Source organism: Penicillium solitum, assembly GCF_028829755.1.
Source record: "Penicillium solitum strain IBT 25940 chromosome Unknown utg000001l_segment0_segment0, whole genome shotgun sequence".
Lineage (NCBI taxonomy): Eukaryota > Fungi > Ascomycota > Eurotiomycetes > Eurotiales > Aspergillaceae > Penicillium > Penicillium solitum.
The window spans coordinates 3,858,841-3,881,006 of NW_027072121.1; the positions used below are offsets into that span (position 1 = coordinate 3,858,841).

General features: G+C 48.7%; 8 protein-coding genes across 8 annotated transcripts; 5 read left to right on the forward strand and 3 right to left on the reverse strand.

The window, feature by feature from the left end:
- Nucleotides 1–303: 303 nt before the first annotated feature.
- On the forward strand, nucleotides 304–1,302 carry N7455_001484 (uncharacterized protein; the record flags this gene model as incomplete). The annotated part of the gene is made up of 2 exons (XM_040952005.2): nucleotides 304–650; nucleotides 849–1,302. The coding sequence occupies 2 exons, from the start codon at nucleotides 304–306 to the stop codon at nucleotides 1,300–1,302; spliced, it is 801 nt and encodes a 266-aa protein (XP_040817738.2).
- A 1,272-nt stretch (nucleotides 1,303–2,574) lies between these two features.
- On the reverse strand, nucleotides 2,575–3,609 carry N7455_001485 (glycosyltransferase family 32 protein; the record flags this gene model as incomplete). Its single annotated transcript, XM_040951345.2, has 1 exon — nucleotides 2,575–3,609. The coding sequence occupies one exon, from the start codon at nucleotides 3,607–3,609 to the stop codon at nucleotides 2,575–2,577; it is 1,035 nt and encodes a 344-aa protein (XP_040818622.2).
- A 918-nt stretch (nucleotides 3,610–4,527) lies between these two features.
- On the forward strand, nucleotides 4,528–5,450 carry N7455_001486 (peroxiredoxin; the record flags this gene model as incomplete). Its single annotated transcript, XM_040952044.2, has 4 exons — nucleotides 4,528–4,675; nucleotides 4,729–4,832; nucleotides 4,884–4,961; nucleotides 5,022–5,450. 4 exons carry the CDS (start codon nucleotides 4,528–4,530, stop codon nucleotides 5,448–5,450), a joined length of 759 nt encoding a protein of 252 aa, XP_040818393.2.
- Nucleotides 5,451–6,121: 671 nt separating this feature from the next.
- Nucleotides 6,122–8,974, forward strand: N7455_001487 (beta-glucosidase; the record flags this gene model as incomplete). Its single annotated transcript, XM_040951500.2, has 3 exons — nucleotides 6,122–6,901; nucleotides 6,950–7,201; nucleotides 7,394–8,974. 3 exons carry the CDS (start codon nucleotides 6,122–6,124, stop codon nucleotides 8,972–8,974), a joined length of 2,613 nt encoding a protein of 870 aa, XP_040818610.2.
- A 366-nt stretch (nucleotides 8,975–9,340) lies between these two features.
- On the reverse strand, nucleotides 9,341–12,718 carry N7455_001488 (putative LaeA-like methyltransferase; the record flags this gene model as incomplete). Its single annotated transcript, XM_065604010.1, has 8 exons — nucleotides 9,341–10,084; nucleotides 10,135–10,594; nucleotides 10,675–11,012; nucleotides 11,073–11,164; nucleotides 11,463–11,870; nucleotides 11,967–12,232; nucleotides 12,334–12,438; nucleotides 12,594–12,718. The coding sequence occupies 8 exons, from the start codon at nucleotides 12,716–12,718 to the stop codon at nucleotides 9,341–9,343; spliced, it is 2,538 nt and encodes an 845-aa protein (XP_065462501.1).
- Nucleotides 12,719–13,635: 917 nt separating this feature from the next.
- Nucleotides 13,636–16,876, reverse strand: N7455_001489 (glutamine amidotransferase subunit DUG2; the record flags this gene model as incomplete). Its single annotated transcript, XM_040951666.2, has 6 exons — nucleotides 16,630–16,876; nucleotides 16,421–16,546; nucleotides 16,237–16,368; nucleotides 15,641–16,183; nucleotides 15,396–15,582; nucleotides 13,636–15,344 (listed from the first exon to the last, which is right to left on the reverse strand). Exons 1-6 carry the CDS (start codon nucleotides 16,822–16,824, stop codon nucleotides 13,636–13,638), a joined length of 2,892 nt encoding a protein of 963 aa, XP_040818062.2. The 5' UTR covers nucleotides 16,825–16,876.
- Nucleotides 16,877–18,104: 1,228 nt separating this feature from the next.
- N7455_001490 (uncharacterized protein) lies at nucleotides 18,105–18,385 on the forward strand (the record flags this gene model as incomplete). The annotated part of the gene is made up of 2 exons (XM_065604011.1): nucleotides 18,105–18,165; nucleotides 18,243–18,385. The coding sequence occupies 2 exons, from the start codon at nucleotides 18,105–18,107 to the stop codon at nucleotides 18,383–18,385; spliced, it is 204 nt and encodes a 67-aa protein (XP_065462502.1).
- Nucleotides 18,386–18,457: 72 nt separating this feature from the next.
- On the forward strand, nucleotides 18,458–20,072 carry N7455_001491 (uncharacterized protein; the record flags this gene model as incomplete). Its single annotated transcript, XM_040951171.2, has 2 exons — nucleotides 18,458–18,665; nucleotides 18,720–20,072. Exons 1-2 carry the CDS (start codon nucleotides 18,606–18,608, stop codon nucleotides 20,070–20,072), a joined length of 1,413 nt encoding a protein of 470 aa, XP_040817652.2. The 5' UTR covers nucleotides 18,458–18,605.
- Nucleotides 20,073–22,166: the final 2,094 nt, after the last annotated feature.

Here is a 22,166-nt window from a genome sequence, read left to right on the forward strand (position 1 = left end):
TGTAGTTGCTTGTAGCGCTGTGTGATAGAAGCATGTAGCCGTATAGAGAAGGAGGGTTTGAGGAGATCTAGGCTGTTTGTTGACTTTGCTTCGAGATTTGAAGGCTGTTTTCTACCTATTTGTTTGCCTTTTGCCCTTTACCTTTCTTCTATCTTCTTTCATCTCATATTAATTCTATGTCACCTACGACTCGCTCTATCTCAATATCCTTTCATTATTCTTGTCTCCCTTTCGATATCACAGCCCAGCGCGAGCCAACCTCTCCACAGGTATCACGCCTTTTCACCAGTCTAAAAATCCACAATGAGAATTACCTCAGTTACCCCGTACGTCGTCCGTGGAGCTCTCGCTAACAGCGACAATTCCGACTGGGATTACAGCTGCCTGGTGCGTATTGAAACCGATACGGGCCTCCTTGGGTGGGGCGAGGGAGCATCGCCCGCCCCCCAACCCGGTTGGGGGGCACCAAAAATTCTCGAGATGATCAACACAATGTCCGCGCCCACTTTGATTGGACGCGACCCCACAGAGCCGATGGTCATCTGGAAAGAGCTGCAAATCCTCTCGGTTTCCACCTTTGGTCCTCCAACATGGACAGCCGATGAGCAAAAGGCATCTACTGGTGCAATCAGCGCGATTGACATTGCGCTGTGAGATATTAATGGGCAGGCCAAAGGCCAGCCAATCTGCAAGCTGCTGAGCAATGTTGTTCGATCCCGGATAAAGGTCTGTGTGGACGTTTCGTTTAACCATTCTTGGTTGACACAATTTTCCTCCGATTCCCCGTGGTAACTAGCCTCTGCTGCAATACCAGAGGCACAGCCGTTGCTCGATTTGGGGTTCGATAGCTTCGAGGTCAGAATCTGTGGCCCACTTATTGAAAGAGAGATGCAAATAGTCCGGGCGGCTCGCGAGACATTTGGCCGAGACGCAAACATCATCGTCCATAACCACAATTCAGATGCACCAGCGGAGGAGTTAGTTTGGGCAACGTCATCCGCAAGGGTTTCTCTGTTAGTCGATGCTTTTACACCACACTCTAAGCACAAACTAAGGCCCTCGGTGCCTGTGGCTTGGGGCGAACATGAATGGGAAGGCAAGGAGCTTTGCGATGGAATGGCTGGAGGTAATGTGGACATCCTTCGACCAAACATCATCATTTGCGGGGGTTTCACTGCTTTACTTCGGATCCTTACTATTGCCAAATCTCACGGCGTGCTTGTTATGCCATCCTGCAGCGTGGAATACGGCTCTGGGATTGCTCTTGCGGCTACGATACAGGCCTCTGCTGCTGTTGCATGAAATCCAGTGAATGCCGAGCAAGAAGCCAATGCCAAGGAGCCCATGATCAAGCTTTCTCCCAATACTTGGAATATTCGGAACCAGTTCCTTGTTCAGAAGATTGATGGCTCTGGTGGATATTTGGATGTGCCTGAAGCGCCGGGATTGGGAACAACTGTCAGCGAGCAAGTCTTGAGCGAGCAAGTCTTGAACAGACCAACTGCCATTTAAAGGAAGGGTTAGGCAGTCAAGACTCGAGTGCAATGTCAAGGGTTTGGAAGGCGGCCGCCCAATGTTCTTCCTCCAATCAACATATCCTTACATTCCTATGTAGTTATTCACAGAAAAGTCTCTTGCACAAAGTGTGCTTTTCTTTTGCCACCTTCGTATACAACTAAAAAGACACCCAAAAGAAGATCCAAAGAAGCATGTAATAAGATATCTAACGGGACATCTGAAACCTCTAAAGACCACCAAAAAGATGCTATTATGCCCTTTGATGCCCGGTTCTCATTTCTCGGGATGTGGCTTTTCCTTTGGTAATTTAAATTGTGGCCCGTCAATTACCCAAATAGTGGGCTGGGCACTCAAGGATATATGTACATACAGTGACTCCAAGAAACAAGTCTAGCCACAGCATTTTGACGGTTCTCTTAGATACGCAACGAAAGCGCCATCACCCCTATACCCGCTTTCAGCATTTTATTGATATTGAATTCTAGCATTCGGCGAGACGGAACTCAGAGAGAAACATACGCCTTGGATAGAGGTTCAACATAATACGGCATACGCAGGGGTTACAAGAAGTCCAATTTGAGGATTTGGCTGACCGGCGTCGTTGCATTATCTTCTACAATGGCCAATGGCTGCATTGCATTGGAGCTGAGATAGACGCTCCAAATTAGGTAGAACGTGAACCACAGTCTGCCTAGGCGAGCAGAAACAGAACTTTTCTCTGGGGCACTGAATGGCCGAATCGAATTAAACTAACTGGGCATGTATCTCTCTCTTAGCGCCATAATCTTAAAGCATCCCGATGGATACGTCTGCCCGAGCTGGGATAGTTTTGATAGTGGCTATCACCAAAAGGATCACCAAAGGACAAGTTCGGCCGCAAGATTAGAAACCCATAGTCGAGGAATTTAAAAGCAATTATTATTTTAGGAATAGTCACTTTCCCGAGAGTCAATTAAACGCTGAATGCAAGGATTATATTATCTTTTATGCTTCTATGTCCATCGTGTCACATATGTTTCGTGCGGTGCAACGCAAATACAAAAAGTTCCGAATATGTCACGATTTTGTCTCGCCACCATTGGCATTCTTCCAAGAGCCAGCGTAATGATGTTCAACAAGATAAGGCCCTCTGTCCTCCGGGTAACCACCCTGTCTAGAGGCAAAGGCCGCATTCGGCAGCACAAGCACGTCCTGAAATAGGGTGGGTTCTTTGATATTCGTTATATTCGCTCGGCCGACAGGAACGCCCATTTCCTTTTGCAGGTTCTGCAATATGGCGACAGTCATCGCCTGTGGACCCGTAAGCTCCACCACATCGTTGATCATCGTCATGTTAAGTTCGGCAGTTGTCACATGGTGCTGTGCAGCAGTCGCCTTCAATTTATCGATGACATATTTAATGACCGCCACGATATGGCTTGTTTTGGGTTTTGTCATGATCGTCCAACTTGCGAACTGGAAACCGTCGAATTCCAGCCCGACAACGACATTTGTTTTGTTTTGGTATTGTTCCGGGATCCAGGTAGAAATTGGGCGGTGGCATGTCACGTCAAGATCGCTCCAAATTCCTCCGTCGATGTACAAAATCAATTGGCGAAGGAGATCGGCTTTTAGAATCGGTACCGGCAGAGAGAGATAGTGGTTCAGGACGTCTGGGTATTCGGCAAAATGCTCACGAGCGTATTCGTCTGCACTGTCGTCTGTGAGGATCTCATGTCGTAGACGTGGGTTCACATCTAGCCAACTGTGGACGTCTTTCTGGCGGGCTTCGTTGATTTTCTGTGAACCGGCCTTTTGCCAGAGCTTGAATGGGATTGAGGACTGTGTGTGATGATCGTGGGAGTTTGCGATTGGGAGGTAGCTTGGTATTTTTGGTTTTGATATTGGTTTCATGTCTTTAATAGGAGGTTCCGGTCGATGCGAGGGTATAATTGCGGCATCTGAGGCGGTGGTAACATTGTCTTCGCTGCAGACGCATGATCCATGAGTAAGAACAATGCTTGGTGGTTGTTTTGCCAGGTTTGACGCAATCCAGAGAAATGAACAAATAAATAATAATAGCAACCCGAGTAGATAGTGAAACCGTCCCATTTTGAAGGTAAGGGAACCTCCTGAGGGGAATGCGAACGAAGATCAGACTTTCAAAAAGGGATCCGCCGACTTATGAGGGAAAAGGGTTTATCTCCTGGTGAGCAAGATCCATCTAGGGCCCACAAAAGCTTGGCTTTCATTGTTTGAAGTTTTGTGTTGTTAGTTGAAGTAGACCAGCATGTGTATACATAGATATAGCGAGACCTCCATTTGATGCATTATAAGAGGTCATTCCTTTTTTTTCCCCAAGTAAAATGCACGGATTTTCATCGTGTAGGTATCATTCAAGGTACTAAGTTTTCTAAATTTTATTATCAAACGGGGCATTGGCTGATAGCATTGTGGACATGGACCGAGTGTTAATATTAAGGGTCTCAGATTGGGGCTCTCATTGGTCCAATCATAGGATCCAGTTCAACCCGTGGACGGTGTCAAAGTTTCCAACATTGGAATGTCTCAGATACACAACACTTTTCATTTCTCTCATCAATGGCATCTACCGTGGGAAGGTGTTCTATAAATGGGATATAAATCCATACCTTAATCCAATTTTGCTTGGCTGCATAAATCTGCCGATTTTAAAATCCCCGCAGTTTGCGTGGCACAATATGCAAGACCCTCAAGCGCATATAAGGCATCTTTAGATTCGATACCAGAAAGATGCAATGTAGACAAATCTTGGCTAAGTGACAAAAGAATCATCGCGCATGAACATCCAAAACTTGGGCACCGGGTTACATGTTGGTAGTTAGGGCCTGAGGCCTCCTAGGCCCCCCCCCCCCCCCGGGCGGGCAAAGCTGGTGATTAGTCAGATTTGATGACGTCCACCCGGGCTTCACGGGTTCACGGCCCCAGGTCTTTCAAAGTCCCGAGTCAACTCTGGAATTTGGAAGCTTTCACCTTTCGCTCTTAACAACCATGGCTTCTAGAATTGGCACCCAGATGTTCCGTGCATTCAGAGCTGCTCCGCGGCCCTCGTGGTCTGCACAGGTGCCGCGTGCGCCTGCTTTCCGCCGCTTCATCTCGGCCAAGATGGAACAGCCGCATCTGCGCCTGGGCTCAATTGGTACAGTTTCAACAGGATTGCATTTGCCACGATACCATGCTAACACAAGATAGCCCCAAACTTCAAGGCATTGACCACCCAGGGCGAGATTGACTTCCACGAGTTCATCGGTGATAAGTGGACCATCCTCTTCTCACACCCTGCAGACTTCACACCTGTACTTTTTACCAATATACTCTACGAAGACGCTGAACTAACGTGGAATTAGGTGTGTACCACCGAATTGGGTGCCTTCGCCCGCCTTCAGAGTGAATTCGACGCACGCGGCGTCAAGATGATCGGATTGGTGAGTCCCCGCCATTTACAACTCCTACAGAGCCTTAGCTGATGCGCCCATTCTCTCCAGAGTGCCAACGAACTCGGTTCCCACGACCAATGGATCAAGGACATTAACGAAGTCGGCTCCACACAAGTCCAATTCCCAATCATCGCCGATGCCGACCGCAAAGTTGCCTTCCTCTACGACATGATCGACCAGGATAGCATTGGACAGAAGGAAATCGCGTTTACTATTCGCTCCGTGTTCATTATCGACCCGAGCAAGAAGATCCGCCTGACCATGATGTACCCCGCCTCCACGGGCCGAAACTCCGCTGAGGTCCTGCGGGTCATCGACTCCCTGCAGACCGGTGATAAGAAAGGTGTAGCTACCCCGATCGACTGGAGCGTTGGTGATGATGTCATCGTGCCTCCCTCTGTCAGTACCGCGGATGCCAAGAAGAAGTTTGGTGAAGTTCGTGAGGTTAAGCCTTACCTGCGCTATACCAAGATCTAAAGATCTGGATATGTGTAACAACAGATAAAATTAAGCAAATACCATTGCCATGTGGATCAAACGGGTGTCGCGTGTTCTATTTACAGTAATATATCTTGAGCTATTAAATGACCTTGGCCCGTGAGTTGTGGGAGAAAAGGGGGCACGTGCTGGGTTGCATATTTAACTACAACGTGATACCCCTGACACTTGTCTCTTTTAGGGAGGGTAATCCGGGGACTAATATTTAAATACTAGTGCGGAGTAGTTACTAGTAGTGTATACTACTTAGTACCTATGCTATGTCTATCATTTCTTGTCCGGCAGGCCTCGGCTATGCAAGCCAATTCACTAGTATAGACTAGTCACGAGTCGATCCTTGAACAATTGTGACAAGGTCTCAGTATTCACTGCATTGCCAAGTGCAGTGTCCAAAGGATCCCATGACGATCCTCCTTAAATCCAGCAAGGATCATCCCGTGAATATGCATTTCCCCGAGATGAGCACGCGGGCGTTGCTCCTTCCCTGTTCCTGTGTACGGAGTAGTTTTCTTATAGCCCCCCGGGGATCCTCTCGGTTTAGAACCCTGCAGATTCAAATCTGGCAGAAATAATGCACTCGTTCTCTTGACTGGCCCATATACGATCTTTTTTTCATTTACTTTCTTTTTGTTTATTCCGAATCCATCACCATGGTTCCCTGGGCACATCTAGCCCTAGTCTCTCTTTTAACTCCACTCCTCCTGGCTTCCCCAGTACCAGACGAATCCGACTCTGCTACACACCTGCGCGCGAGAGCAGCAGAAGGCTATGAATCACCGCCATACTATCCCACCCCTCCGGGAGGATGGATTGCCGACTGGAGTGAAGCCTACTCCAAGGCGCACCATCTCGTCAGCAATATGACGCTGGCTGAGAAAGTTAATTTAACAACAGGCACTGGGTTCTTCATGGGACCCTGTGTAGGGCAGACAGGGAGTGTGCCTCGCTTCGGTATTCCCAATCTGTGCCTCCAAGACAGCCCTCTGGGAATTCGCAACTCGGATCACAATACTGCCTTCCCGCCTGGTATTACGGTTGGCGCGACCTTCAACAAAGACCTCATGTATGAGCGAGGTGTTGGGCTCGGTGAAGAGGCTCGCGGCAAGGGCGTCAACGTGCTCCTGGGACCATCGGTGGGATCACTCGGACGCAAGCCTCGTGGCGGACGGAACTGGGAAGGCTTCGGTGTTGATCCCACTCTGCAGGCCGTTGGCGGTGCCCAGACTGTGAAGGGTATGCAGAGCACCGGTGCTATCGCGGCTATCAAGCATTACATTGGTAATGAGCAGGAGATGCACCGCATGAGCAGCATTGTTACCAAGGGCTACTCGTCTAATATTGATGATCGCACATTACATGAACTGTATCTCTGGCCTTTTGCCGAGGGTGTTCGTGCAGGTGTAGGGTCCTTGATGACAGCTTATTCTGATGTGAGTCTTGACGATTCCGCTTTTGTGTATGTTACTAACATCTAATAGGTCAATAGTTCTTCATGCTCTCAGAACAGCAAGTTGATCAATGGCATTCTCAAAGATGAGCTTGGCTTCCAAGGATTTGTCATGACGGATTGGCTGGGTCATTACGCTGGCGTTGCATCTGCCATAGCTGGTTTGGATATGGCCATGCCTGGCGACGGAGCAGTTCCCTTGTTTGAAGATTCATACTGGGGCCCTGAGCTGTCGCGTTCGGTTTTGAATGGCAGTGTTCCCGTCGACCGACTCAACGATATGGTACGTGGTCCACTATGTCAAAACCCCTGGTTATACATGGAAAAGTCCTCTTCACAGTTAAGGCTTTTTGCCGCCTTCATTACCCCCCCCCCCCCCAAAAAGACATCTAAAAAGACCTCCCCGAAAAGCATGACAAGGCCGCATAAGTGGCCGTCTATTATTCCTTCCCTCATGTCTAATACACTGGTCTAGGCTCAACGTATCGTTGCTACTTGGTATAAAATGGGGCAGGACAAGGACTATCCCTTGCCAAACTTCTCAACCAACACCCAGGATAAGGAGGGCCTGATTTACCCCGGCGCTCTATTTTCTCCATCTGGTGTCGTTAACCAGTTCGTCGACGTCAGGGGCAATCACAACATCACCGCAAGAGCTGTCGCACGGGAAGCAATTACTTTGCTAAAGAACGACATGGACATTCTTCCTCTACGCAGCAATGATTCTCTCAAGGTATTCGGCACAGATGCAGGCGGAAATCCAGATGGTCTTAACTCATGCGCCGACCAAGGATGCAACAAAGGCGTTTTGACCATGGGCTGGGGCAGTGGCACGGCCAGACTACCATATCTCATCACACCCCAAGAGGCAATATCTAATATCACCAAGAATTCCGAGTTCCACATCACCGACAACTTCCCCTCGGACGTTACCGCCAATGCCAGCGATATCGCTCTTGTTTTCATCAGTGCCGATTCAGGCGAAAACTATGCTACAGTCGAAGGGAACCCGGGAGATCGAACCATAGCTGGACTCAAGGCTTGGCATAATGGCGATGATCTCGTCAAAGCAGCAGCAGAGAAGTTCTCCAATGTAGTCGTGATTGTTCACACCGTCGGTCCCATCCTGATGGAAGAGTGGATTGAGCTCAAGTCTGTGAAAGCAGTGGTTGTAGCACATCTCCCCGGACAAGAAGCTGGAAACTCCCTCACCGATATCCTCTTTGGCGACTATAGTCCAAGCGGTCATATGCCATACACCATTCCCCGCAGTGAAGATGATTACCCAGATAGCGTGGACTTGATCAGCCAACCATTTGGCCAGATCCAGGATACGTACACCGAGGGGCTCTACATCGACTACCGCCACTTCCTCAAAGCTAATATCACACCTCGCTATGCATTCGGCCACGGTCTCTCCTACACCACTTTCAACTTCTCCCAGCCTTCGCTGTTAACAGGAGCTCCACTAGACTCAGCCTACCCAGCTGCACGGCCCACCAAGCCGCCAACCCCCTCCTACAACACAAGTATCCCAGACGCATCGGAAGTCGCCTGGTCCTCTACCAACTTCACCCGCATCTGGCGCTACCTCTACCCCTACCTGCTCAAGCCGCAGTCGATCACCGCAACGAAGAAATACCCCTACCCGGACGGCTACAGCACCGAGCCTCACCCAGTCCCCCGGGCTGGAGGTGGCGAGGGCGGAAATCCCGCTCTCTTCGAGACTGTATTTTCGGTTCAGTTGGAGGTCCGTAATACAGGCAAGCGAACCGGCAAGGCTGTCGCGCAGCTGTATGTTGAGCTTCCGTCTAGTCTGGGACTGGACACGCCAGCCTTGCAGCTCCGACAGTTTGAAAAGACAAAGGAGCTTGCGCCTGGTGAGAGTGAGACGGTTACGCTGCATCTTACTCGCAAGGATGTTAGCGTTTGGGATGTCGTCGTGCAGGATTGGAAGGCCCCTGTCAACGGACAGGGCATTAAGATCTGGGTTGGGAATAGTGTTGCTGATTTGCCTGTTCTCTGTGTGGTGGGAGGAAAGTGTTCGGTTCAATAATGGACCATTGATGCTTTGCGATGAACTGTTTACTTGGTTTTCTTGTCTATATTCGCTTCTTGTATGTTCGTTCGGCTCGAGTTTGAATATATTGTTACGCGTTCATATATTTATGTGAGTAATATTGATCCCTCTGCTTGTTTTGATTTGACTGGCTCTTGAATATTGATAATTTGTTTTCTACTCCGACATAGTAACCTTAGAGGATATATATGACGAGTCTAAACCTTGGAATCCATCCTACAGTGGGTCGCCTCGTAGTTTGCTGCATGCTTAACCTTAAGGTTAACTTAGCGTCTCCCATCAAACTTCATGCTTCATGCAAATATTTACAGAGATAGAGAATATAAATATATTTCGAAGAATCTATAGGCTATGTACATTCTCCTCAACAACCGGCGTCTTCTCAATATTCAATCCCGTCTTAGTCTCCACATGCTCCTTATTCAACTTAGTCTTGAGAATAAAGACCGAAAAGAACACCCCAACAGCAGACATGCACGTATAAAGAATCCACATATTCCTCAAACTCCAAGCAAAAGCTTCTCTAACAGCAAGCAACTGCTCCGGGTCGGTAATGAATTTAATCGACTCGATACTCGCAGCCGCCGAATCCCCAGACATCTGAGCCGCCATGCTGGTCGACATACCAGAAGCCAACAAACTGGACTGTCTCTGGCCCATACTATTCTGGAAGACGACACCGCCAATCACAATCGAGGCCGCGGTGGCCATGTTGCGAATGAAGCCGATTGTTGCCGTCGCGGTCGCAGTGTCTTCCTGGGAGACCATGGCCTGGATGGCGATGATGGGTGTTTGGAAGAGGAATCCGGCACCGAGACCGCTGAGTATCTGGTACCCGACTATCTTGCCGACAGAGGATCCCACGCCTAGGTTGATGTAGAGCCCGTTCCCGATGGTCATTAGTACCAGGCCGATCCAGATGAGTTCGAGGTATCGACCTGTGCGGTGGATGATTGCGCCAGTGAACATGCCGGAGAATGCTTCCATCACGACAAGTGGGAGAATGAGGACACCGGAGCCCATTGGTGAGGAGCCGTGCACGGATTGTAGGTAGAGGGGGATATAGTATTCCCCAGCGATGAAGACCTATAGGGTTATTAGTGGCTGAAGACGACCAATGAGATGAAGATACTAACAAAACCATGTGCAAATGCTACTAGCAAGGTAGCAATGTTCGAGAATCGAGTGAAGATATCCATGGGCATCAAAGGATACTTGGCTAGTTTCTTCTCGCTGTAGACGAACAACAAGGAACATAGAGATCCAAAGACAATCAGACAGATGACCTGCGGTGATTTCCAGGCAAAAGTCTCACCACCGAAATCCAATCCCAATAGAAGCATGAGAGTAAGACCCAGAACCGAGAGACTGCCGAACCAGTCAATGGCGCGGACGCCATCCATGATTTTCGTCTGGGGGTTATGCACATCCAAGAAAAAGAAAAGAAGCACAAACGTCGCCCCGGAGATCGGTAGATTGATCCAGTAAGTCCATCTCCAAGTGACATACTGACTGAATGCACCACCAAGCAATGGCCCAACACCACCAGCAAAAGCCCACATAACCTCCATCAGGCCGAGGTATAAACTGCGGTGTCTTTTACACAAGTTAGTAAAGCCCTTTAATGACAAGCATAAACAGCCAAAATCATTATGTAGGTAGTCAAGGTATCGTACCTAACACTGAACAAATCCGAAATAATAATGGTAACGAGCTGAAGCAAACCACCACCAGCAACACCCTGCAGCGCTCGACCGGCAATCAACATCTCCATACTAGTAGCAGCAGCGCAAATAATGGAGCTGAGGAAAAACCACCCAACAGCCAAAAGCAAGATAGGCTTCCGTCCCCAGATATCAGAAAGCTTGGCCCAGATACATGCGCTGGCGGCGGAGCTGAGAAGATACGCTCCGCCAATCCACGTATAGCCAGCCGAAGAGTGGAAATACGCTGCGATTGTCGGGATCGCTGTTGCCATGATCGTTTGATCTAGTGCGGCGATAAACATTGATAACTAGTGGCTATGTATTAGTCGACGAATATGAGGTTTTAGTTCTGCGTCCACGGGACTTACTGAAAGCGCTACCATAATTGCGGTAACTTGAACTTTGCTTCGCCCTTTGGGCGGAGCTTCTTGGATTTCCATTGATGTTTCCATTGGTAGATCTGGAGGGAAGATTTTAATATTTTTGAAAGTTGAAGATTTCGGAAAGATTTTCTCCCCCGGACTGGGTTTTGTGGGGCACATTGGGCTTATTTGGTACGAGGATAGAGAGAGAACAGGGAGAGCGTTGAGGATTTTTGAATGAATCACACATTTTCATTTGTGAAAGGACTACCTAAGTGTTGATTCAACACCGACGAAAATGAATTTGTTAAAAAAAAAGGGAGCTTCCCAGTAAAACAATGACCACAAAGACCCCCCAACCCAGTCTCCGAATGAAATATCAATTCACTCTCCGACCAACCGTAACCCCGAAGTTAACTAGCGCCGTCGCAGTCTCACAATGGGCTTCGAACTCACGAACCAACTTATCAGTCATCTCACGCGCCTGTGTGATATTATCAGCTTGATCGATCACAACCATACAAGGCGGCACCAGAGCACCCATCACACCAGCGACCCATTTCTGTGCGATAGGCTGCAGATACTCCTTCTCAACAGTGGTGTAAGTCTCCCGGACGATATCGGCAAACCCGTTAGCGGAGATCTCGTCGAATACACGCTGTGGAGCGAACGGCCACAGGCCCATTTTCAGCATGGCTTCGATGACGCATTCACGCAGTCGGGTTATCACTTCTGGCTCTGGAACCGCATCTGTGCAGAACGATGTGTGGTCAACTTCTTCCCATTGGATCCATCCGTTTGGTTCTATGGTTGTTAATTGGGTGTTCTAGTTTGAGAGTAGGTATTCTTTTGGCGAGGGAAGAGAAAAGAGAAAAGAGGTAAAGGGAAGGGAAAACATACTGAGCAAATCACGAGCGTTGGCAAGCACCCGTATATAATCAACTTGTTTCAGGCCTGCCGTGAGGAGTCGGATGTGCACGAGATCATATCGGCCACGGTGCTCTGCTGGGAATGGGGCTAGTGCGTTGTGAACACTTAGCGGGATGGGGTTTTGGCCAGGTCGTTGGATCTCATGGAGTGGTGGATACTGAGTTGAGGAGATGTCGAAGCCATGAAGGTAGACTGACTTATTGGGGAGGAGATCGGCGACATCTTCGAGCCAGATGCTGTAGTGAGTTAGCTTCTGTGTGACAATGGCTTCTTGTTTGTTTCAAATTTCTTTCTCTTTTTTTTTAAAAAAAAAGGGAGTACAGGGAAATTAACATACCCAGTGCCAGTGCCCAAGTCAGCAACTGCTGTAAGTTGGTCTTTTGGAATTGACGGGTGTATGAGGTTGGAGAGGCCGACAAGAAAGCGATGCTGGTTATTGAGACTATGAGATATTAGCACCAGCCAAATCGGAGGGACCCGAACTGTCGGGTCAGAATCCTTGAAAGGGTTCTAAAGTTGGTGATAGGGGGATGTTAGAGACATAGTATATCTGAGATATCCTTCAAAGATGTGACAAAGAGTCAAGTAAACACATACCGCTGAGTCTCCGCTGCGTCTCGGTCCAGCATGTAGACTGACCGAGGAACGCCAACCATATCGACGAAACTCGTGAAAAGTCTAGATAGACTGGGGAGAAGTTTCTGAAAGGGAAGAGAATTCATTTTGGAAAGTGAAAGCCAAAGTAAGTCTGGTCTGTAGTAATTCAAAAGGTGACCTGTACCTGCTTCTTATATTATCTGATCTAACGATCATCTAAATACCTCCATCCATCCATAAATATCTACATATCACCTCAACATTCGAACTATGCCAGCACACAAAGAAAACCACCATCTAGCCCCGACCTCCACGGAATAACCATACACCAGTAAACTTCCCCGGGCCACGATCGAACACATGTCTGATCTATCCAATACTTTTTTTGGATCTCAGGCAGTGAATGTTGTCGGGACACGAGGTAATGCCTGTTCAAACAAAGCCAGCATCATGCATGGAACCCCCTATTCGGCTTAGAGCCAAGTTTCCTTCCAGGCTAGCCACATCCTGGTCAGTGCATCGAACCCAGAATCAGCCAATGTCCAGACGGCATCGACCTTTCTATGGAGAGGGCAGTTGCGTTTATACGAAACACAGGTGTATTAGTCGAATTATGAATTGGAAATTCAAACGTTCCCGGGCGTTGTACATCGGAAGTGGGAGTGTACCTTTGTACAACAGCTCAAAGGTCTGAAAACTTAACGGCTTAGGGACTAAACGATCCCCATGCGGGGACACGGATTGGTGCGAGGCAGCCTTGGGATATCGGGTGGTGGCGTAGGGGGAAACAGTGAGGTGATTCGCTTCGGGGCGTTGTCTTTCTCTTGGAGTATGGCGTTAAACGTTCATTAGGTTAATTGGGAGTTGATCTGGAGTGTGTGGGCTATGTATACAGTCTATTGGTCTGGAGGATTCCAGATGTAATGAATGTTTAGGCAGAGAAAGTCGCCGCCGCGGAAAAGATACACATCAAATGCAATTCAAAAAATAGTTTTATAATTTTACAAAAATGAGACCCCCTAAAAAAGGAAATTGACACTCCTCAAGACTTATCCACCAAGTTAGCAAACACATACCGGAAAATCTCCCGGCTTTTATACAAATTCTCCACCCGCATGCGCTCATTATCCAAGTGGGCGTTGTCACTGGCCTGTCCACAGGGCAAGTTCGCTGCCGGTGCCGAAAATTCCTTTTCCAAGAACCGGATTGTCGGAATGGACCCACCCTCACGGATGAACATCGGTTTCACTTTGCCCGCGCTAGACGCAACAGCTGGTCCATTTGCCGTGGTGGGTTTGACATCCGCAGCAGACTCGGCCCGGATTGGCAATACGACTGACTCCTCGGACGACGCTGGTGTGGCTTGTGTGAGAGTGGAGGACGTTGGCACTGTGGCGGCCGTTTGCGTGGACCGTTTGCGCGCAGCTTCCTTACCCGCTGATGAGGTCGTTGTCGATGTGATTACCCGCTCAACGTGCGAGGCCAGACTGTCATCGGAGTCTTTGCGGCGGAGATCGGGGATCGGTCCCGCGCTGGGTTTGGGCTTGACCGCTGGGTGAGTGTTTGGTGATTGTGGGATGGGCGGGTATTGGCGTTTCGGGTCCTCTTGGGCCGGGGACCACGCTGCGGTAATCGCCTCTGACAGCGTGGCAAAAATTTCGTTATCTGGGTCTCCGAGCCAGGCGTCCGATTTACCGGTGATTTCGACTGTGAGGTCATTTTGGGAGTCGAGCAGCGCGAATTGCTCTTGTGCATAGGCGGTAAGGTCGGCTGCGACTTCGTCGGCGTGCTGATCCGGTACGATACGGATCGATAGGGTTGCTTTGGCCCGGCGCGCGATGGTCGTTGCGCTCTTGCTTCCAGGGACTTCCACTGAGTGGACGGTCAAGGCGGGTTCACGCCAGCGATGCATCAGTGACTTGATCAGCGCCTGGCTGTTAGGGATCTCCGGGTGTTGCAGAAGCAATACATCGGCAATAGCCTCGAACCGCTTCTGCTCGGCGTCTGTTAGAGGCCTAACAGCATCGTGGAAGCCGGGTAGATTGATTGTGCCCTTGCGCCCCACAATTGTGGACAGAAGCATAGCAATATCCTTGACTGGCTCATCCAGCAATGTACTGCCGTCGATACCACTGTGAAGATCAGGATGATCGCTTGTAACGACCAAGTTCGCATGCACGACACCACGTAGCCCGTAAGTTAAGCACGGGTTATAGTCGTCAAGCCAGTAACTGTTGGCCAGTAGAACCCAGTCCACAGGCCCGATCTGAGCCTTGTGCTCACGAACTGTCTCGTGGAAACCTTGGGATCCGGACTCTTCCTCGCCCTCAATGAGGAAAATGACGTTGCATCGCAAGGTCTTCGTCCGGGCGAGGTCGGCTGCGGCATACAGTGATGCCAGAATGGGTCCCTTGTTATCAGAGACACCACGGCCGTACAGAAATCCGTTAATGGAAGTGAGCTGGTAAGGATCGGTCCTCCACTTGGGTCGGTTCGTCTCCGCGCCCACAACATCATAGTGACCATAGAAGAGAATAGTCTTGTCCACCTTGTCGGGTGAGGTAGCGTTAAATCTAGCAAAAACAATGGGATTGGTATCTTGGCCAGTAGTCAGGAGCTTGGTCTTGGCACCGAGGTAGTTGCAGTGTCGCCGAAGGAAAGCAGCACCCTGGTTGCATTCGACAGCGAATTTGGGACTTGCCGAGATAGTCTTGAAAGAGACGAACTTTGCAAGACTGTTGACCATTTCGTCTGGATAAAATTTAGCGAGTGTTCGACGCGAATAGTGTGTATGGGACGTACCGTTGCTGATCGGAGGCAGCTCTTCCTGGGTCATAAAGAATTCAGTCAAATCCCAGATTCCCACTGAGTTGTCATTTCCACCAGTGGCATAGATCTGGCGATCCTTGAACCGTCCAGCAGCAGAAGCGAGCATGGTTCCTTCATGAGCAACCCAGCCACCGACCTCTTCGAAGCGGGAGTTGAATTTCTATCGGAGGTTAGCGGAAGTTGATTCGAAGGCGACAACAATCGAAATCAGTGCATACCTTGACGGTTCCGCTGGAGTCACCACAGATAGCGACCCCCTGGATTACGTGCACAGCCCACAGATCCCCGGTATGTCTAGTGATCCGCTTAACGAGCTGCTGAGAGTCCAAATTCCAAATGTTTAGGGCGCCACCTGCCAAACCACAGTAGAGTAGCGACCCCTCAACAGCAACGCTCAACACAGGATCTCCATTCTGCAGCTTGGCAATTGGAGATGGAGCCGCGCCAGCATCCTGACCCAGGCGCCACAACTTCACCACACCGTCGCCCGCACCAGTCAAAAGAACCTCTTCGGAAGGAGCGGTCTCAACCAGGCCTTTGACGAGAAGCATGGAGTAGACGTAGCCATGATGCGCGAAGAGCTTATGATGATCCCGCTTGAAGCTCAACACACGACCACCGTCAGAGAGAGCACCATCTGATGATCCCGAAGCGCGAGTACCGTCTGGTCCTCGGGAATCAAAGAAGCGATGCGTCCGCTTAGATGGGTGTGCGGAATATGCTTGGTTCAATGACAATCCTTCCTCGGAGAGATCACACCACTGTCCAAATTAGAATCTCGCTAGGTAAGGACGCAGATAGGGGGCAGATATACCTGTATACTTGTGTTCTGTGCACCACAGTAGATAGTTTGGTTATTCGATGAATAGACTACTGTAAATATATCACCCACATCGTGGTGTGAATAAATCGAGTAGAGACGTTCCAATGTTCGCGTGGACCACACCTATCCACGTCATTAATCCCGGTTCGTGAGATTCTTCATTTGCATGACTCACATTGACCACGGAGTCGCCACCGCTTGAAAATAGTAAATTTCCATCCTCGGAGAGATGGAGGCCTAGCACACTCTCTTTGTGTGCGTGGACTGATGCTACGAGATCATATGTTTCAAGGGACCATGCCTGATGAACCGGTCAGCGTCGGACCTTGGCAGTAGAAAAACATGGCCGTAGACATTTTGGAGTAACAATCCAAACTAACTTACAACAATATCTCCTCCTTGCAGACCAGCGAAAACACATTGTTCATCAACGGCCAGAGCGAGAACGGAGCGACTGGCGAGCACGCGGTGGCCGATGCCGCAGTCACTATTAGGAAGGGCACTGGCATCGACATGAGAATCAGAGTCCCAGGTTTTCTGATCCTCCTCGGAGGTACTCTCTGATTCGATTAAATCCATGATCAGTCTATGCTTTTTGCAATTTGTAATTTGCAATTTGCAATGGTCTCCAATGGGTTTCAACGTGGAGAGTGAAGTGATGTTGGTGTTCTCGGATTCTCTCCGCTTCAAAAATATCAACCAAACAGAACGCTGGAAATCTTCCCGGATTCACTCCATTCTGTTTTTTTTTGAGGTTGAAGAACTTCAATGTTGTTTTCTAAAAAAAAAACAACAAAATGAAGAAATATGGGAATATGAGAATATGAATCATCAAGGCGGCACGGGAACAAAAAAGCAATAAAAACAATAAGGAGGTATTGCACCATCGAGAAAATATTTGACTCACCATCCCTCGCATCCCTTTGATTCTGACAGCATGTCCTTCTATACAGGGGAAAAACATTAGTTGTCGAATTAATTGAGTTTGGCTCGTTTATGCCACGGTCGCGTGTCCATTCATTGAATATCCTTGGATTTCGTCACTATGAGACGCACCTTGGCTCCCATAATAGCCGTGCTAAAGGGGTACTGGAGCGACGGCCGGTCATGATATACTCCGTAGGGGGTTTAGGATTCAGTTTAGATTTTAAGATAGATCCAGAGTGAGATTGACAGTATCAATGAAAAACGGTCAATAGAAAAAAAGGAACAATGAAACGCACACCGATGTTGATCTGCGCTCTAATATGGAGCTCTATTGATAAGGGAGAAAGACACCTAGATGTATGGAGTACTTTGTAAGATCCTGCCCGAGACCTGGGTACAACCCCTGATCGCTTTCATCCTTCAGTACTGGACTAGAAATATTGGCCTGCAGGTGCCCATCTGTGATCAATGTGTCCAGGGTTATCTTACGAAACCCTTGAAAATGGCTCGGAATCAAATGATACAACAGTAATTGCGCCATTCTGGTCTTTAAATCATCATTGCGGGAAGATACCTTCAATGGGTACTCCATAGATACACCAAATATATATCCCTGGAGGTAAGAAAAAGAGATAAGTCTCCGAAATGATCACGCTGTCCTCATATGTTAACGCCTCAGCACCGCCACACATGGCTGACACCAAAGTGTACAGATGACACCAGCCACAGTGGCGGTGACCCCGATGGCCAATCAGATGTCAGATGTCACCGCTCTTTGCATCGTCTCAACAGCTGATCGAATGTGAATGCAGACTATGTACCTATGTCGAAGAGCAAGGATTATCTTGGTTCCATTTTTTCCCCTTCGATGCAATCTAAATATAATAATATGATCTCGTTTTCCCTGGAAATTCTCTTCCGGGTCCCGGCACATGCAACTATACCGCAAATATCGACTTTGGCGCCCAACAACCTTTGAGTGTGATATGCGATGTGAGCTCATTGAACTTACCGAGCCCGTTGATACGTGTCTGCCTCCTAAAGTGGCACCCAATTACTCTGCCTTATAGTTCCTGCAGCCTGGCCCTGTTCGCTGCTCTGCCCAACGTGGATGCGTTTGATCCCCAGCCTCCCTGTTCCGCATCACTTCTCCCACGCCTTAAAACCTCGTTGGGACACCTTCGATCGGACCTTTGCGCTGATAAAGGCCTGAGGTTAACAACCCAACTGCATTCTTAAGAACTCTCCAGGGCTGTGCCTTGCTTATTCTTTTATACCCTGCTTAGTTCTTCCCATACTTGATCTATACCCCGGACATTTCTTTTAACCCTTTTTTTTTCTTTTTACCCTACACCGCTTCCTTGTCGACCGTCGATCTGGACCATCTGATGACTGATTTTCGATAACGTCGTCAGAACGACTTACTATTCGCCATGGCGCCTCTTGGTCAAACGATCGCTGTGATTGACAAGTCCGGCAAAGTTGTGAGCACCGTAAGTTCGATCTCCAGCGGAGACCCAACCCCGCATTCTGACAAAAATTATTAGAGCAAGCAATTATTTGGTGTTTTCAGCCATGCCAAAAACGCTTATCGCGAGCGCAAATCCGCCTTCCAATCAGAACGCAATGCAAAAATAGCAGAGCAACAAGCACTCCAAGGACTTGCCAATTATCAGATCGATGACGCGCCGTCGGTAGCCCCATCTCGACGAAGCCGATCAAGACACCACAGCGGCCGCAGCCATCGTGCTTCGTCCCACTACGATGATGAACAGACAGTGATATCGCGGCAGGACTCTCATTACGAGCCCCCGCAGACCATAGCTCGCCGCCATACTCATCACGATGTGTCGGTCCGAGATGCCCCTCGCCCATCAACGGCTCGGTCAAGATCCGATGCGCATATCGACATGGATCTTGCATATGGAGACGCCTCTCATGCAGCCTTATCTCGATACAACCCCCCAGAGCCCCAAAATGACCAACAACAGCTTGATGGTCTTGTCAACAAAGCACAGTGGCTTCTCGAAGAAGCACACTGTATGCAACATGGTGCTACCGCGACTATCGCCCATCTTCAGAAGAACCCAGATGCCATGGCCGCTGTCGCCTTGACTCTCGCGGAGATCAGCAACCTGGGCAGCAAGATGGCGCCTGCCGCATTAACCACCCTCAAGTCAGCCGCACCAGCCGTCTTCGCTCTCCTTTCCAGTCCTCAATTCCTCATCGCCGCCGGAGTCGGTCTAGGTGTGACGGTGGTCATGTTCGGAGGATACAAGATTATCCAAAGAATCAAAGCCGGCGCTATCGGGGAAGAAGGAAGGCCCGCCGAGACGGAAATGGAAATGGAAGAAATGATGGAGTTGAACACAGAAGACATCAGTTCTGTTGAGATGTGGAGACGCGGCGTCGCTGACGAGCAAGCCTACAGCGTTGGAACATCTGTTGACGGCGAATTCATCACACCCACTGCAGCAGCCATGTCTGGCATCGATGTGACCACGGCTCGCGCGCGACGGGATCCTCGTTTCAAATTCGAGGAAGATGCATCGGTCGCTTCCTCCCGTCGCTCCCGCCGTTCACGTGCCACCAGAGCTCCGACACATGCACCATCACATGCACCGTCAGAGCGGCACGAACGGAGATCAAAAGCTCCCTCGGAGGCACCGAGTGGATTCTTCGGACGAAGCTCCTCCAGGTCTAGGGCGCCATCAAAAGCCCCCAGCAGAGCACCAAGCAGGGCACCAAGCAGAAGCAGAGCTCCTAGTCGAGCTCCCAGTAACGCCCCCAGTCGCGCCCCATCTAAACATAGCACCTATGTCTCCGAAACTGAAAAACGACCCAAGGAGAAAAAGAAAGGTCCCAGCCGACTACGACTCATGTTCACCTCTTCCTCTTGACCCACCAACCCTCGCCACCCGACAAAATCATAATTTGTACATACATATATCCACCCTTCCCTGATGTCATTAACGGGTGGATATGCATCTCATACGATCCATGCAGACCTTGATCCACCCAACGCTTCTTACGACAACCCATGATTTATGCGTCACTCCCCCTCATTCTATGTTTCTTTTTCTTTTTCTTTTTCTTACCACTTTCAGCAATGCAGTCCCTTGACGCAAGCATATTTTGGCGTTCGTTGGCGGCATCTGCTGTATATTACACACCTACCCAACTAGGAAAGAATTGCATAAATTGCGTATCTTAAAAACAGCGATCTTCTATCATACATATTTCTGCTATATGTCGTTCGCTGTTGGTGTCTATTTCAAATTTATTAATATCTCATCCACCAATTACTAGTCAACTGATGTAGGTCAGTAAGGTCGTCGATTCTTGACTACAAGATCATGACTGTCGAGCCTCTACAGCTAAATAAAAACATACAATAATCAGCCGCTTATGCGGCCTTGTCATTTCTTTTTAGATGTCCTTTTTAGGTGTATACGAAGACGGTAAAAAAAAGCATATTCTGTACAAGAGACTTTTCTATGTGGAATTGATAGATATATCCATTGACATTTTAGATTTCATATTCCGAGCTCCAGTCTAGCTCCTTGTTTCTTGAACAATTCATGTCCGCTCTCAAATCCAACATGCACCTATATATCTGGCTATCTGGCCCTTGCGCCTTTCAGGGCACAACTCTTCGAGTATAGAGGCTCTTATTCTCAAACAATAGCATTCAACTAAAAGGTAAGCGTCTCATAGCCAGAGTCTGACCAAGCAGGTTAGGTTCCCTACAACAATTTTTCGCACTGCGAAAGCGAAGGCGCTGTTTATTTTGAGATCACGGCCATTTAAATTAAATCCTACATAGCCCCGCCCGGCAAATAAGCTGTCAGGTGTCCAAAGAAATCCGATGATCGGCAGCGTAAACTCCTTAGTGGATACTTGCGCACAAGCTCAGGGTGCAGCACTCTATATTACATGCATGTTATAGAGCTCTGGGAATAGACATCCATGTAGGGTACTTTTGAAGAGACAGAGGTGTACGGCCTCTCGAAAAAGTAATTCTAGGGATTTTTCTAACATTGTCACTACCTGGCGAAGAATGTGTACAAAGCATTGCAATTTTGTCCCCAGCATGGAATGATGAGCATCCCCCTGAAATGAACTACATTTGACCGGATGATGGACTGTATCGAGCTTTAAAAGACTAGTTATACTTAATAAATCAGCAAGGTACTCATCGAACCGTTGAATCAAAAGCAATGTGCAATCGGCAATGCCCAATCCGATTATCTGCCGTGAAGTCCGTCAATATGCAACATACATAACCAAAACAGCCCTCGTAATTATCGAAGTCGAGTTTCATGGAGCGTGATCTGACTGTGGTCGGCAGATGGAGGCCCCCCAAAGAGCCGGAGATTTAGCATATCACTGCCCCCATTGGCTAATACTGGGCCGAACAGTCGGCAACGAACAGGCGATCGGGGTTGCCAGACAAGCCACAAAGCCAGAGAATATTAGTATATGTGCTATTTTTTTTTCTTTTCCATTTGCGATTATTGAGCTGGGTTGATGTCAAAGAACATATCATTTATAGCGCCGTAACAATATGAGACTCTGCTTTTTCAATCTGCAAACTCGGTAGTTAAGAAATGCTGGGGAACCCCGTTAGCTCCACAGGGAGCCGCGAAATGCCGTCGCATTGGTGAAGAATCCAGATGCTCTAGGAAAATGATGTCTCCATTCCAATTTCTCCGGTCTATTAAGCTGACGGGGTAAGCTGTGGATCGGTGTAGGCGCTAAAGCAGCTCGGAATGAGAAATTGTATATTTTCCTTCGGCATTGGACGATTTCGTCTTTCCCTTCCCCGAAATAGCGTCTATGAGGACGGGTGGAACGGCAATCCCTTGAACAAATAGACACAAGGTGGTAATTTCTTGAGTACTTCAAGGACTAGGTTGCCAGTCAAAAGCTCGCCGTTTTGAATTCTGTCTCTTATCACATACCAATCCCATCCCATAGCGGAATTTTTGAAC